This window comes from Cetorhinus maximus, chromosome 21, assembly GCF_964194155.1.
Source record: "Cetorhinus maximus chromosome 21, sCetMax3.hap1.1, whole genome shotgun sequence".
NCBI lineage: Eukaryota > Metazoa > Chordata > Chondrichthyes > Lamniformes > Cetorhinidae > Cetorhinus > Cetorhinus maximus.
Genome location: NC_135899.1, coordinates 50,394,494 through 50,411,346, shown reverse-complemented (window position 1 = coordinate 50,411,346; position 16,853 = coordinate 50,394,494). Strand labels below are relative to the sequence as shown.

The 16,853-nt window shown below is 44.1% G+C and overlaps 1 protein-coding gene across 1 annotated transcript in view; it reads left to right on the top strand.

Annotated features, from left to right (window-relative positions):
• The window catches only part of LOC144695879 (glycoprotein endo-alpha-1,2-mannosidase-like protein), a 60,479-nt gene extending 44,316 nt beyond the window's left edge, over window positions 1-16,163 (top strand). The window contains exons 3-4 of the mRNA XM_078566950.1: window positions 14,450-14,526; window positions 15,400-16,163. Of these exons, the coding sequence (XP_078423076.1) occupies window positions 14,450-14,526; window positions 15,400-16,036 (714 nt within the window). The 3' untranslated portion in view covers window positions 16,037-16,163. The remainder of the gene's footprint in view (window positions 1-14,449; window positions 14,527-15,399) is intronic.
• Window positions 16,164-16,853: the final 690 nt, after the last annotated feature.

Sequence of the window (16,853 nt, the reverse complement as noted above, 5' to 3'; positions counted from 1 at the left end):
TTCAATAAGACGATGGGTGATCTGGTTGTGGTCTCAACACCATTTTGCCATCTGCGCCCCTTAACCCTTGACTAAATATAAGGAAAGCTGATAGTCAAGCAGAGATAGAGATAATGGTGAAAGTCATTGCACCCCCTTGATCTCCTGCGTTGACTTCACACTTTGGCTAAGCCATTGCTGAGCAGTACTGGCAATTGCTATATCACAGGGAGGGAAAGCACCCATAGTTGATGGCTCACACCTGCTGGAAGTTAATAACCTGTCCCCCCACAAAGAGAAAAGTGCAAAGAGTAAGGAGCATCCAATCTGTCTTCAGTTATGTCCAGCTCCTTGGCTTTGTAGCTATGTTGGATCAAGTGGACATCAAAAGAGAAAGAATTGCATTTATATAGCATTCTTCATGACCACTGGATATCTCAAAGCACTTCACAGCCAATGACATACTTTTGAAGTGCCATCACTGTTGTAATGTAGGAAATGCAATAGCCAATTTGTGTATAGCCAATTCCCACAAATAGCAATTAGATAATGACCAGGTGACCTGCATCTTTTGTAATGTTGAATGAGGAAAGACAGCTCAAGCAACTTTTATGAGATTGAGAATCCTCAAAAAGACTCCTTGCATTCAACAGTGATGGCATACTGCAGACTGTTGATAGCACTCCTGCCTCTGAATCTGAAAGTTGTGGATTCAGACCGCAGCCACAGGACTGATCTAGACTGACACTTCAGTGTACCACTGAAGAAGTGCTGCACTGTCAAGACGTACTAACTTCCATTCAATTGTGTCTAGCAGATCTGGTCTAAAAGATCCCAAGACATTATTGTATTTGAAGGACATTGTAGAGTGTTCCCAGTGCCCTGGTCTCCCCTCAATTAACACAATGTAAAAAAATAAACAAATTAACTAATCATTCATTCAGTTTGCAATTTGTAGTATCTTGCTGTAGCCATAATTACTTACATAACAAGAGTGACTGCACTTTAGAAGAAATTCAGTGAATGGGAAGTGCTTTGGAGTGTCCCAAAATTGTAACCAGTCTCTAAGTAAATTCAAGTTCTCCCTTCTTGTACTCCTGTGTGCTTCTACAAGAATCAGTCATCTCACATAAGCTGCGTAAGTGGCCATTTCACACACAAGCCTAAACATCGAGCATCAGCAGGTTGCTTTATCCTGGAAAGCAAGGATTATGGTTGAGTCCAACCCTATCCTCACCAGATACCCTCATACAAAATGTGTCATGCAACAACAGTCAAAAAGAACCCATCCAAACATGTACCTGTGTCCATGGGATCCAGATCTTTCTGAATCAAAGCATCACACTGAAAAAAAAGGGATCAGGATCTAATTGCACAGGAGGTCTTTGGTGCAGTGGGTGGTGCTCCTACCTCTATGCCAGAAGCTCCAGGTTCAAGTCCCACTCTGGGACTTGATAGCCACAGAAGATGTTTTCATAACATGGTTGATTATCAGCCTGTAAATCCTTTCAATATGCCTGATGGCAAGCAGTAAGAGCGGGAGAGTTTCCTGGTTGCCCATACTGCAGAACAGCAAACCACTGCAGTACTTTGCCAAGCATAATGATGGATCAATCCAACGGAAGTCCATGGTTGCTTGGAGCAGGGCACCTGAAGGAGGATCTAATTGTATAAGGTGCTTAAACAGTGATAACAGGGGATGACTTTGATTAAGCTCACTTCGATTTTAATGGAAGCTGAATTTTAAATCTAATAATTCCACTGAAAAGATGACACCATGACGCATTTTGTTACTGCTTACTGATCCCTACTTCAATAGTGATGAATTGCACACATGACAGCTTAATGTACAATCTAGTCAATAGCTTCAAAATCATCAATAAGTAGACAGTCTACAGATGCCTGCAGTCACAGGCAACCAGCCCTATTGCAACATATCAGCTTGTAATTAAATAATAATGCATCTGCAGGTTCATGAACAGGTCATTTGGATGTCATGGGAGGCTTTTATTATAATGCATTTCAGGCCTGCTACTTGGGTTTCCTTCCTACAATGTTTAATTTCATTGCTACAAATTTTTTGAGATTTAATTCTCACCCTTGTTTTCAAATCCCACCGTGACCTCAACCCTCCCTATCTCTGTAACCACTTCCAGCCCCATAACCTTCCAAGAACTCAGTGTTCCTCCAATTCTGGCCTCTTGTGCATATCTAATTGTAATCACCTCACCAATGTCGGCTGTGCCTTCCGTTGTCCAGGCTCTGAGGTCTGGAATTCCCTCCCTAAACCACTCTACTTTTCTTTCCTTCTTTAAGATACTCCTTAAAGCCTACCTCATTGGCCAAGTTTTTGGTCACCTGGCCTAATATTCTTTACATCTGTGTCAATTTTTGTCTGATTATAGTCCTGTGGAACGCCTTGAGATTTTTTTTTTTGTTCATCCATGTTATGTGAGTGTCAATGACGAGGCCAGCATTTATTACCTATCCTTAATTGCCCGTGAAAAGATAGTGGTGAGCCACCTTCTTGAACTGTTGCCTCCATGTGCTAAAGGTCCAGGCACTGTGCTGTTATGGAGGGAGCTCCAGGATTTTGCCCCACCGACAGTGAGGAACATTTTTACTATATTTAAGGCACTGTACAAATGCCAGTTACTATTGTTGTAGAGGTCCAACTGCATTATTGTGACTTTACAGAGGGTAGAAGTCACACAAGGTAGGACTCCCATTCTCAATGGGCATCTAGTGATTGCTGCTGGAAAGTGCATGCTAGTTAGGGCAAGGGTACAACTAGGCTCAGCAGTGATTCCTGCTATAGTTGGATAGCCTGAACATGCTTCATGCTCAAGGTTCAAACAAGATACCAGAGGGAAGCCACAGCTGAAAGGACTGCACATCAGGAGAGCAGGGGAGGTCATTAGAAGGTCAAAAAGAATTGAGCTTTCAGTGCCAATGGCAAACACACATATCTATCCATGGAGTGCCTAATAGATATTAAACCTCACTAACTATACTCCACTCATTAGTAATCCCTTTTTTAAAAACGTAATGTATGCTATCTGAAGCTCTGAAATGTTCTTTTTTCACTGGCGTAAATGCAATGCGTTGTGCCGGATGAAAGCTTTTAATTAATTTTCTAGGCTGTAATTAGATGCAGAACTCTATTGCTCCCACAGGGCCTATCTTGCGTTCATGTTTATTATCCTGACAAACAGGGAATAAGTTCAACGAAGCTGCTTTCATTTGGCTGATGAATAAGTGTTCCTACTTAATGATGCATTTTCCCCTGAACTTAGCCTGCATTACACTTAAAGCAAGCTCCCGGCAACCTCCATGTTGATTTGGTAATGTAATATAGCTGCTAGACCCTGTAACTGGGTATGTCTTCATCCAAATTTAGGGTACATAAAGAGCCTCTCAAAAGCAGTCCAAAATAAATAAGAAACCCTTTGTTTAAAATAATTTTTGGGAAAATATTTCATCTCCGTACACATAATTTAATATGCATGTGTGATATATTAATATTCATGTGTTTCCTTTAATTGCTCCTCCACAAAAGTCACAAGAGGGATGGCGCAGCTGTAGCCAGTCTGCCAAGGCGCAGCTTTTAACCCACTGGGAAATGCCCTTAAAATGTACACAGACACATTCTTCATTGCCTCAGTGAATGCGTTGCCCCTGGACACACTGAGCTATTGCTGTGATTTACAGATTCCTCAGAAACAGTAAAGGGGGTGCAAGCACGCATGCTACAAAACTTTTAACGAGCTGAGGTAACACAGCGTAGTATTCTCAGAATCGGATGGGACACGGCTGCATCTGTGCATTTTAAAGCCTGTAGTGAATCTGTCAATTAAAAAAAGAGAAAGGTTTATATTATTAATGCACCTTTTATGTCCACACAACATTCCAAAGCACTTTTTGTAGCCCATGCTTTTCAAGTGTAATCACTGTTGTAATGTAGGAAATACTGCAGTCAACTTGCAAAGCCAGCCCCACAGACACCAATGAGATAATGACCAGATAATCTGTGTTTGTGATGCTGATTGAGGGATAAAGATTGACCAGGATAGAACTTCTTTTTTCTTCAAATTGGCATGAAGTGATCTTTTACATCCACCTGACAGGGCTTTGGTTTAATGTCTCATCTGAAGGACAGTGCCTCCAACAATGCAGCACTCCCTCAGTGTTGCACTGGAGCATCAGCCTAGATCTTACATTCAAATCTTTGGACTGGACCTTGAACCTATGACCTTCTAACTTTGTGACAAGAGTGCTACCACTGAACCACAGCTGACATGCACACCCCCCTTGACAGCACCATACTTCCCTGGTGCGAATGGAGGGCCAAGTACATTAATCAGTCCTTGTACCCTGCCAGCACTCTATTTTAGAACAACATTAGTACGGGGTCTGAGAGCAGTTTGCAACACCCAGTATTAGGCAGTTATAGTGCGGAGAAATTCAAGATCCGAAAAATCAATAGTTGTTTTTCAAAAAAATGCACACACAATCAAGTGTAGAGAAAGTCTGCTAAAAAAAAAACACACCTCTCACCTCTCTGTACACTGTGACTCATTCCAAGAATTGTTTGTAGCACACCCACAGAAAATGTCACACCATCTAATAATGGGAACAATTTTGAAAGCCGTCTCTGGTCTGAGAGGAATAAGAAGGTGCTTTGTTTTAATTGGTTTTTTTTACTGTGCCATTAATAAGATTGCAAAATGTAATGAGTCATTGAGGCAGTAATTAATGAGGCTTCATAAATAAATCCTGGATTGGCCCCATGACAAGGTTCCACCTCCACCACTTATGGAGGCGGGTGATATTGAGGGCACCCCCAGAGCATAGAAATCATAAAAATAAGAATGCACGGCTTTCAGAAATCTGTTGAACACCACTCAGGGAGTGAGACCCAGAGAACCACCAACGCTACTTCTTCAAAAGGGAACTGAAAAGATGCCAGCAGAGTTGATGTGATTATATATCTCTCAGTCAATATTAATAGGCAGCAAATCTAATTGCATTTGAATTTCTGCCAACGCCAGCTCTCATGGACATTAGCCCCACAAAGGTGCTCTAATGTCCTTTCTTACCCAACTTTCTCCCTCTATCTCAATATTATGACCTTTCCTTGGGCCCCTCTCCATGGTTCCTTTGTCCAATTTTTTCCTGTCTGGTCACTCAGTAACTACCACCTGAGTTAGCTTATCCCTTTTGGTCCTATCAGCCTTGGTGTCCTGTAATATGGGGCTTGGCTCTTCATCTCAATTCTTCAATTCAAAACAAAAATGCAATATTAAATGGAGAACTCACAAGTAACAAAACTCAATCTCACGTGAAAATGCTGGTGCACTTCACTGGCACACAAGACACATTCAGATCATTCTTTGTTTCATTCAGTGTTCGATTGGAGTCAGTTCCAAGGCCAGCGATATCTCTTTCTGTCGCACGAATGTCAATGTAAAAGTTAGAGATAGAGGAAAGCTGTGCTGATCTGGTCATGGGGCGAAATCATCCGTGCCCACTGGCGTCGGACATGCCCGGCGGCGTGAGCGGACAATATGACGAGAAGGCCAAAATCAGTTTTACGACACCATGAAACCAGTTTGCGTTCGTCCACTCAGCCCCCCGCCATCGGATGTCAGGAACCTCATTGTAATACATCTGCTGGCTGTGGAGCAGTCACTGGTGGAGGCGCTCACAGCCCTTTGCAATGTCATCATCCCGATTTGGACCAGGCTCCGCCATGGTTCAAACTAACAGCACAGCCTTGCAGCACGGGTTAGGAGAATGCCTGCGTCTGACCTGAGAGCACAGCATGCAGTCCAGTGGGCAAAGCTGCCGCCAATCGGTCAGGAAGAGTGGGGTGGAGGTAGGTGCAGATTCAGGCAGCCATGCAGTGCACTAATCTCTGGCCATCCAATTGGTGGCCAGCAAACTCCAGGATGCGTTAAGGGGCCTTCAGACTTAACCAAGACAGGTTCTTATATACCCAAGCCACGTGTCTCTCTCTTTCATTCTGCAGGAGGAGTACATCAGGACCATGAAGCCTGGTAAACTAGCTGTATGCCTCATGGCATACAGAGAGCGGAGGCGACGGAGAAGAGAGCGACAGAGGCACCTGGCTGTGCAGAGGGAGGAGCAGCACCCTCAGGAAGAGGCGGCGGTTGAGGCTCCCGCACACACCTCTGAAGAGCCACAGCGAGCTGTTGTTGGTCAGCGCCTAGCTAGACCCAGGGTCTAACGATGCCGCCTTTCATTCCTGCAGATAACCAAGAACCAGTGTCGCCGAAGACTGCACATGTCTAGGGAACTGGTCGGTCACATCTGCCAGCTACTGCAGGATTTGGCGCCATGGGGACATGTGGGGCATCCACTGCCAGTTGGCATGAAAGTGACCGCCACACACAGTTTTTATGCCAGCGGCTCCTTTCAGGGCTCCACAGGTGACCTCTGTGGGATATCACAAGCCACCACCCACAAATGCATCCATGAGGTCGCAAATGCCACCTTCGTGAGGGCACACAACTTTGTGCATTTCACCCAGGACCAGGAGAGCCAGGATGCAAGAGCGATTGGATTTGCTCAGATCTCAGGTTTCCCATAGGTGCAGGGTGCCATCAACTGCACTCACGTGGCGCTCAGATCTCCGTCTCAACAAGGGGCCATCTATGTCAACCACAAGGGCTTCCATTTGCAGCTGGTGTGCGACCACCACAAACGCATCCTGCAGGTCTGCGCACGGTTTCCAGGGAGTGTGCACGGCTCCTACATTCTCAGTCGGGTACAGATCCCTGACATTTTCCAGGGTCCACAGAAGCTGCAGGGTTGGCTCCTCGGGGACAAGGGCTACCCGCAGAGGCCGTGGCTGATGACACCCACGCGGTGGCCTCAGACGGCAGCAGAGCGAAGGTATAACGAGGCTCATGCTGCAACTCGCAATTTGGTGGAGCAAACCATTGGGATGCTGAAAGTAAGGTTCTGGTGCCTGGACCAGCCTGGTGGAGCCCTGCAATACAGTCCGCAAAGGGTGTCACGCATTATCATCACCTGCTGCGCCCTTTACAACGTGGCGCTGCAATGGGGAGACAAGCTGGCTGAGGAGGAGATGCAGGAGCTGGAGGTCTCCTCCGATGAGGACATCAACGGTGATGAGGGAGCAGAGACAGTTGGACCTGCGAGGGATACCTCTACCCAGGCAGCGGATAAATAGAGGGTAAGGCTCGGGGCCCTCACTCACCTTCCAGGAGCGGAGATGGCCGGACCTGTGAGGGACACCTCTATTCGGGCAACGGGCTGAGTTTGAAAAAAAAACATCCAGAAGTGACATCACAGGAAAACTGTAAGTTCATTGGTTGGTGAAAAGTTGCTGTTAGGGGAGTGTGTTTAAATAGCCTAAAACCAGAAGAACGCAACAGTTGTAAAAAGTAGCCACTTGGATTTCAGTAAGGAACACTCGCAATGGGGAAGTAAACCAAGTCAAAGTGAAATAAAGTAAGCCAAAGTAAGATAAAGTTAGCGTAAGTGTAGTAAAGTTAAGTTACTAGTAATTTATTCTACTCATCCTACTTACTCTAAGTGTAATAAATAGTTTTTAGACTTACGGGATGGCAGCTCAGCTTGGCCAAGTGGAGTGTACATCCTGGGGTACGTGTGAAGTCGTCGACGCACCATGTGTCCCATCTGTAGGAAGTATCACCAGCTGCACAAGCTTGAGTTCCGGGTTTCAGAACTTGAGCGACGGCTGGAGTCACTGTTGTACATCCGCGAGGCAAACGACCATGTGGATACCATGCTTAGGGAGATGTTCGCACTGCAGGTCAGAATCTTACAGCCAGAAAGGGAATGGGTGACCGCCAGGCAGCCTAAGAGAGCCAGGCAGGTAGTGCAGGAGTCCCCTGAGTCTATCCTGCTTGCTAGTTGGCTTTCCATCTTGGATGCTGATGAGGGCAATGGTTCCTCAGGGAAGTGCAGCCAGAGCCAAGCCTGTGGTACCTGGTGTACAGGCAGGTAGGAAGAAGAATGGAAGGGCAATAGTGATAGGGGATTCCATAGTCAGGGAATCAGACAGGCATTTCTGCAGCAGTAAACGTGACTCCAGGATGGTGTGTTGCCTCCCTGGTGCCAGGGCCAAGGATGTCACAGAGCAGCTGCAGGACATTCTTTGGGGGGAGGGGAATCAGCCAGAAGTCGTGGTCCACATTGGTACCAACGACATAAATAGGAAGAAGGATGATGTCCTGAAAGCAGATTTCAGGAAGTTAGGAAGGAAATTAAAAAGGACCTCAAGAGCAGTAATCTCAGGATTACCCCCAGTGCTACGTGCTAGTGAGCATAGGAATAGGAGGACTGATCGATTAAATACGTGGCTGGGGAACTGGTGTAGGAGGGAGGGCATCAGGTTTCTGAGGCATTGGGACCAGTTCTGGGGCAAGTGGGACCTGTACAAGCAGGACAGGTTACATCTTAACAGGACTGGGGCTGATATACTCACAGGGAGATTTGCTAGTGCTGTTAGGGTGGATTTAAACTAGCTTGTCGGGGCGGGGGGGGACCTGAGGGATGGCCGGCCCAAATTGGAAGAAAGTAAAGTTGGTTAGAGGAAGTAGTACTGAGACTAGAAGGCAGGAGAAACAAAGCAGAACATTGAGTATGCTTTGAATGCAGAATGATGTCAAAAAGACAAAGTTAAGGGCACTCTACCTGAAAGCCCGCAGCATTCGCAATAAGGTAGAAGATCTAAAGGCACAAACAGAGGTAAATGGGTATGATATAATTGCCATTACGGAAACATGGCTGCATGGTGACCAAGACTGGGAACTGAATATTCAAGAATATTCGACGTTTAGGAAGGACAGACAAGAAGGGAAAGGAGGTGGAGTTGCATTGATAATAAGGGATGGGATCAGTGCATCAGTAAGGGGTTGATCTCAGATCGGAAGAACAATGTGTAGAGTCTGTTTGGGTGGAGCTAAGAAACAGCAAAGGGCAGCAGACCTTGGTTGGAGTTGTTTATCGGCCACCAAACAGTAGTGGTAATATGGAACATGGTATTAATCAGGGGATGAGAGAAGCATGTAGCATGGGCAACACAGTAATCATGGGTGACTTCAATCTGCATATAGACTGGGTAAACCAATTGAACACTAACGCTGTGCAAGACGAGTTTCTGGAGTGTGTTAGGGATGGTTTTCTAGAGCAGTATGTTGAGGAGCCGACTGGAGGACAGGTTATTTTAGATCTAATATTATGTAATGAAAAAGGGCTAATTAATAATCTTGTTATAAAATAACCTTTAGAGATGAGTGACCACAATATGATAGAATTTTACATCATGTTTGAAAGTGAGGTAGTTCACTCTGAAGCAAGGGTGTTAAAGTTGAATAAAGGAAATTATGAAGGCATGAGGGACAAATTGGCTGAGGTGCATTTGGAAAATATATTAAAAGGTATGACTGTACATAGACAATGAATAGTCTTCAAAGAACCATTACATAGCTCACAGCACCTATACATCCCTTTAAGGTGCAAAAGCCCAAAAAGTCAGTCAACTGTGGCTAACAAAGGAAGTTAAGGATTGTATAAGATTAAAAGAAAAGGCTTATAAAGTTGCCAGACATAGTAGTAAGCCTGACGATTGGGACATTTTTAGAATACAGCGAAGGAAGACCAAAAAACTGGTGAAGAAAGGGAGGATAGAATATGAATGCAATCTAGCCAAAAACATAAAAACAGACTGTAAAAGCTTCTATAGGTATGTAAAAAGAAAGCGTTTGGCTAAGACAACTGTGTGTAGAGATGGAGAAAGTGTAAGCAGGATGCCTGCCGGGCCAGGTGATAAGTATGCCTGGCATGTGGGAGTGGTGAGTGGTCCCATGGATGGGATGAGGACAATGTAGGTGCGTGTGAGAGAGTGAACGGTGATGTCCCATGAACTGGCAATGAGTGAAGGCCCCTGTGGATGTGCGATGGGTTTGTGAGTGTGAGAGTTGAGAGTGATGAGCAGAGTGACTTACCCTGGCAGAACAGAGGAGATCATTCATCCTCTTGCGGTACTGGGCGGCTGTCCTCTTTTGCCTGGGCATTGGCACTGACCACCGCTGCCACCACCTCCCATGCTGGATTGGTGATGTAGCTGCCCATCCTGCGGCCAGAGCGGGGGTAAAGGATACCACGGCGAGTCACATGGCGTCCAAAAGGCGCTGGAGGAATGCATCATTAAACCCGGGTGGTGAGGAGGGCTGCAATCTTTTCGTTTTTCAGGGCCGTGTCTTCCATGCAGCAGTCCAGGGCTGGAAGCACTGAGAAATGTGCGTGCAGCTGCACTTTAAATATGGCGCCCAGCGTGATAAAGCGGCGAAGTGATGGCATGGCGAACAAATGAGAGCCCGCCCCCCCATAGAAACGGCATGTTTCCCAGGAATGCATAATTAATGTGGCGGGTTTGGGACGATATGGCGTGAGAAGTCGCCATTGCAGCCGGCTGGTAAAACGTGGTTTTACCCGTCTGCTACTGCACTTAGCGCAAATCTGGGACAATTCTGCCCATGATGTTGCAAAAGATTGGAAGATACGTCTGAACTGACCTTAAATTGAGACCAATTCAGATTAATTAAATACATGAATTGTCCAATTTGGCTCAAATTAGAAATATCATTCAGAATTTGTACCAAACTGGAGGACAGATAATCATTGATAACAGATAATTACTAACAAAAAAGATTACTACTGATCACGTCAAGGTTCAGAATGTAATCTTATTTTCCTCTTACCAAAGGTTCAGGTAAACAATGCTAATTTAAAGAACTCATGAAGTACTATTTTGATCAAACTGTGTTGTTTCTCTCTGAGCAGAAAATTTATATGTGGATTGCCAGACAACATCCTGAATTGCCACCTCAGAATTGCAGCCCCATTGTACTAGTGGGTACATCCTGTTTCCTCCACCAGCCATCCTTATAGTCTGTTTCCAGGTGAAACTCATTTAATGCCAATCTGCAGGCAATTTTTCACAATGAACTCTAGCTTGAAAGAAACAAGACAAAAACAGAATTACCTGGAAAAACTCAGCAGGTCTGGCAGCACCGGCGGAGAAGAAAAGAGTTGACGTTTCGAGTCCTCATGACCCTTGCGGAAGGGTCATGAGGACTCGAAACGTCAACCCTTTTCTTCTCCGCCGATGCTGCCAGACCTGCTGAGTTTTTCCAGGAAATTCTGTTTTTGTTTTGGATTTCCAGCATCCGCAGTAGTTTTTTGTTTTGAAAGAAACAAGGTTTGGATCACCACAGATTTATTTACTGCACCATCTTCACAGGAGCAGAGAGGGCAGTCAATACCTCATTGATCTGGACTGTGTTTGAACCCTGCTCCTAGAAATGAAAGGATAATGTTCCAGCTCAGCACATCACTGACTTTCCAATCTTTTTTAAGTCTTTAAATCTTGCCTTCCCACACACTTAGAGGATTACAAGGACACATGGATCAATGTACATAAACTAAAGCATACGCTGACATGTTCTCATTCTAATCAATAGCACCTGACAAGTTAAAAAAGATGAAAAATAAGCATGTCAATGGCAGAAGGAAAGCAGGTAATTATGCATTTACATTCACTATTGTACAGTAAAAGTTATTCAGTGTTTAATTATAAATAGTAAGCTATTTCAGTTTTGAGATTTTGTGAAATGCTCTATAGAGGATGACAACATTGGGCTTGTGAGATACTGAAATAACAGGGTAACTACGCAAGTCCGAAAACAGAACATGGAAACAGCCTCACAATTACTGTTTCTGACTAGCGCTATCAAAATCTTCACAATGGATGCATCAGGTTGTCACCACGCGGTTTGTGTGGAAATACGACCGATTTGCCTCATGAGAGATGTCAATGCTGGAAATTTCCTTTTTAGCCAGGAAGCCTAGATAAAGGACTGAGGCCATTGTGTAGTGTTAAATACCATTAAAGGTGAAAAGAATAGGAGAGCTATCAAAATGTATCAGAAATAGTGATTGGAGGTAGAGGTTTGAGTGATAATGTAAAACTGATGATATCCATTCAGCTGCTCGTTATACGTCAATGGGTACATGCGATCTCCCAAAATGGTTTTGCTCACCTGAGGGGGTCAGAGAGGAATTTTCCAGATCTTTTTTTCCTTGATTGACCCTGGGAGAGTTTTCCTTTTTTCTGTCTGTTCCAGGAGATTACATGATTGAAGGGAGGGACAGAAAGTGGCTGGTCACAATGCATCACGAGGTGTGGAGCAGGCTTGACGGACTAGTTGGTCTTTTCCTGGCCATCAATTTCATGTGTTTGTATTTCTTCAATGGGAATGGCAATTGGACAAGGAATGATCCAGTTTAGACCATTGCCCAAAGTCAACATTACCCATATGAGTTTTAAAAGCCTGTTCATCAAAACAGGGAGGGAATGAAAGGAAGAAAAGACTACAGGCATATCACAACTTATTGATGGAGGATGTAGAAGCCTTACAGAAGGCTCAGAGGAGGATCCCTAGAATGATATCTAGGCTTAGGTCTTTTAGCTCTCAAGATAGGCTTAAGGAATTTGCCTGGATGAGTGCAGCTCCAACAACACTCAAGAAACTCAAGACCATCCAAGACAAAGTGGTCCACTTGACTGACAGACCATCCATCACCTTAAGCATACACCCCCTACACCACCAGTGCACAGTGGCTGCAGTGTGTACCATTTACAAAATGCACTGCAGCAATTCACCATGGCTTCTTTGACAGCATCTTCCAAACCTGCAACCCTACCACCTAGAAGGACAAAAGCAGCAAATGTGTGGAACAACACTACTTCCACGTTCCCATCGATGGGTTATCGGGGGTAGGCGGACGCAGATTTGAGCTTACTATCAGATCAGCCATGATCTTATCATATGGTGGATCAGGCTCGAGGGGCCGAATGGCCTACTCCTGCTCCTTGTTCGTATATTCGTAGTCACAAAACTGACTTGGACATATAAGCCACCATTCTTTCTTCTTGCTGGGTCAATAGTCTTGAATGTCACACCTAACAGTGCTGTAGGAGTATCTTCACCGCATAGATTGCAGCAATTTGAGAAGGTGGCTCACCATCACCTTATGAAGGACAACACTTAGTAATAAATGCTGGCTTTGCCAGTGATGCCATCACATCCTATGAATGAATAAATTTAAAACAGTTAAATCTGGGCCTTTTCATAGGAGAAGCATAGACTTCCAAGTTGATATGATTCAATATTTTAAAATGACGGGAATAGATTGTGTTTGAGTGAATTGGTTATTTGAGCTTGATTGGAAATGGAGAATTAAGAAGCATTAGTATAAATGTGATACCAAAGAATTAGATTAGATGCTAGGAAATATTCCCTTTCACTATGTCATCAACCTCTGGAATACATTACCAAAATGTGCAGTAAGCATTGATTTACTGCAGTCCTTCAGATGGAAGATGGACAAGTTCCTGAATTTCAAGGGCATCTCAAGCTAAATAAGATAGGGAAGAGTACCCGCAATTACTGCCATCTCCTGGAGCTTGCTCGACTCTGTTTGAGCATCTGAATGGATCTTGCACATGTACCCGAGGGCAGAAAAGGTCTCAGTTTAACATGCCATCTGAAAGATGGTACCTCTGACAGCGAAACACTCCCTCAGTACTGCACTCAAGTGTCGGCTTTGATTCTGTGCTCAAGTCTCTGCAGTGGAACCCTCAGCCTTCTGATTCAGAGGTGAAAGTACTGGCAGTGAGTCAAGGCTGACAACACCCATTCTAGCAAGGGTCACTGGACTGCAACTGGCAGTGGATCCTTGCTGATTATTTCCCTTCTCTAGAGGGGTGCTAATGTTAATTGCAGACAGCCTGACAGTTCAGCTAAAATAAGCTCACTCAGCACAGATGAAGGATTAATCTTGCTGGCCTGTACAGATTCGTATGACACAACATTCTGTATCTGTTACTAAGCCACTCCAGAGGATAGCTAAATCTAACTTGTTAAGTCACCTGTAACACAGATAACAGATGAACATTTGCAAACACTTCAGGAAATAAAATCAAAATTCTGCAGATGCTGGAAATCTGAAATAAAAACAGAATAAGCTGCAAATTATCAGCAGGTCAGGCAACCTTTCTGATGAAAGGTCATCGACCTGAAATCTTAACTCTGTTTCTCTCTGCACAAATGCTGCCAGGTCTGCTGGCTATTCCCATTATTTCTCTTTTTTATTACTGTAGGAAATTAAGGGTGCTTGAGTTCACTGCAGCTTTATCCAAACTATTCTGAACATATTATTCTGTCACAGTGCCTGTCCAAAATGAAACACAGCTGATTACTGTCCTGTTAATATGACTGATATTATTATAACAAAACTTTCCTCGAGTGTCCTATTCATTTCGTCTTTCGTCTAAAATAACTATGTTCCCTTTTACCTTTTTAATTTTGTGCCCCATTACTTTTCCTAGGTGGCATTTCACATCTTGCCTTATGCGGGGCGCAACGACCACACCGTGTACGAGAACATCAAGTACATTGTGGACAAGTGAGTGTTTGCAGCCAAAGAACCTCTTCGACACCTTGGGCAACAGGCACAAGGAGCACAGGACACTAGAATAGGCAACCAGAGATGAAGATTGGAGTGGACCAATTGAATTAGAGGGGGTTGACATTGGATCCCCATCAAGCAATGTACCAATTTGGGATTTTGAAAGTGCAGTTCTAAATGAATTTGGGGATAGGTTTTCCAGGGGTGGATATAGAAGGAAGTGGGCAATGAACTCAGAGGAGAGAGAGCATGATGTGTTGAGATGGAGGCTGAAGCCGTCAAGAATGAGAAGTCATTCAGTGCAGATGTTGCGGGAGGAAAACTGAAAATAGCTCAGTGAGAACATTTTTATTATACCGGATATCAAAAGTATTTCCGTATTTTATGCTTTGAGACTGCTAATTAGGGACAGACATATGGTGTAGAACTGCCCCAATATAACATATTTTTGAACACCAAAGGCATCATTAAAATAAAAGATGAGTGACCATGGGCAGAATGTCACACATATGATGGATTTTTCACAGACTGTTCCTATTCAGCAGCGGTGATGAAATAGATACAGATGAACACGTACCTCCCTTTATATTTTAAAATGAGCAGTTTAGCGGGATATTTTTGCCTTTTAACACACTGCTCACTATTACCAATCCACAATCACTCCGTTAACTGCTCTGAACCCCTATCCTAGCAGTTTCTAAATGCAGAAAACAGGACAATTGGTGACTCACACAGCCATACTATGACCAAGACCAGGAAGGCTCTCAAAATCCTTGTCATAAGCCAGGACCTTCCCCAAGCTTAAATGCTAGTGTCTTGTTGTCAAAGATTTCTGTTTTTTGCATGTAACAATTAATTTTCTTTTTATAGGTATGGGTCTCATTCAGCCTTTTACAAATACAGGACCAGCACAGGAAGATTATTGCCTATGTTTTACATCTATGACTCCTACCTGACACTCCCAGCTGCCTGGGCCAACCTCCTCACATCCTCAGGACCTCACAGTATCCGCAATACACCGTATGATGGCATGTTTATTGGACTGATAGTGGAGGAGAAGCACAAGCAGGACATCCTGGAGTCAGGATTTGATGGATTGTACACCTACTTCGCATCCAACGGATTCTCATTTGGATCGTCACACCAAAATTGGAAGACTATCAAGAATTTCTGTGATAGCAACAACCTGATGTTCATTCCAAGCGTGGGGCCTGGATACATAGATACCAGGATACGCCCTTGGAACAATCATAACACAAGGAACCGGGTCAGTGGAAAGTACTATGAAACCGCCTTCCATGCTGCACTCACAGTGAGGCCAGAGATAATCTCCATCACATCTTTTAATGAGTGGCATGAGGGCACACAGATAGAGAAAGCAGTGCCAAAGAAGACTGCACAGTACACCTACCTGGACTACCTGCCACATGAGCCGAACCTGTATTTAGTGCTGACCCACAAATGGGCCAAGCACTTTTGCAAAGAGAAAGAACAATGGCTGATGTAAAGGCTTTATGCACAAAAAGCTCCTCCTAAAATACCTGCAACTGAACCTTGACTTTTGTTGTTTTAAGAATAAATTTACCACGAGCCTTTTCTGATCCATAAAGTTTACAGAATATGCCTATAGCAGCACCCTTCACTATTTCTTCTGCGTGCTTGGTCATATTTCTCATACCAGTTGAGTAGCTTATGTCAACAGGCCTCAGAGGCATCTTAGCGACGTGCAAGTCCCATGGGACCATTCAACTGGTGGTACACTGTTGAGGTTTGGGATGGGATTTTGGATTGAGATAATGTAATAGCTGGGTTGGCTTGACATGTGCTGTTATCAATGATCAGCTTCTGGTCAATCCAGTGAAAGTCCGCTCTTATTCCTCCTTTTCCACACCCAACCCACCCACACAGCCCAAAAATGTTACAGAAGCTTCCCACCCACTAACTGGTACATGCGTGTTCTGTAGGGAATTGACTTCAAATACAAATAAGACATTTCTGTTTTGGGGTACAGTAGGTTACCAGTTCATAAAGAGCACAATCCAATTAATGGCACCGTTCAAGACTGTGTTGCATAAGTTTGGCCCTCTTTAATTATGAGTCAGACAACGGTATTCATTGCTGAAGTACACCATCAAGGGGGAAGCATCTGAGGTTTGTGAGAGATTCCAGCCAAAGACAAAAACAAAAACATGTTATAGGATTTTATTCACTCGATATTTTATGCGATCTGTTTAAGTGATAATGCACACTGCACTAAAAAGCAATTCAACTGTGAGATTGAAGTGCAAGATAGTCAAGTAAGATCCTTCTGCAAATTTGTCCTT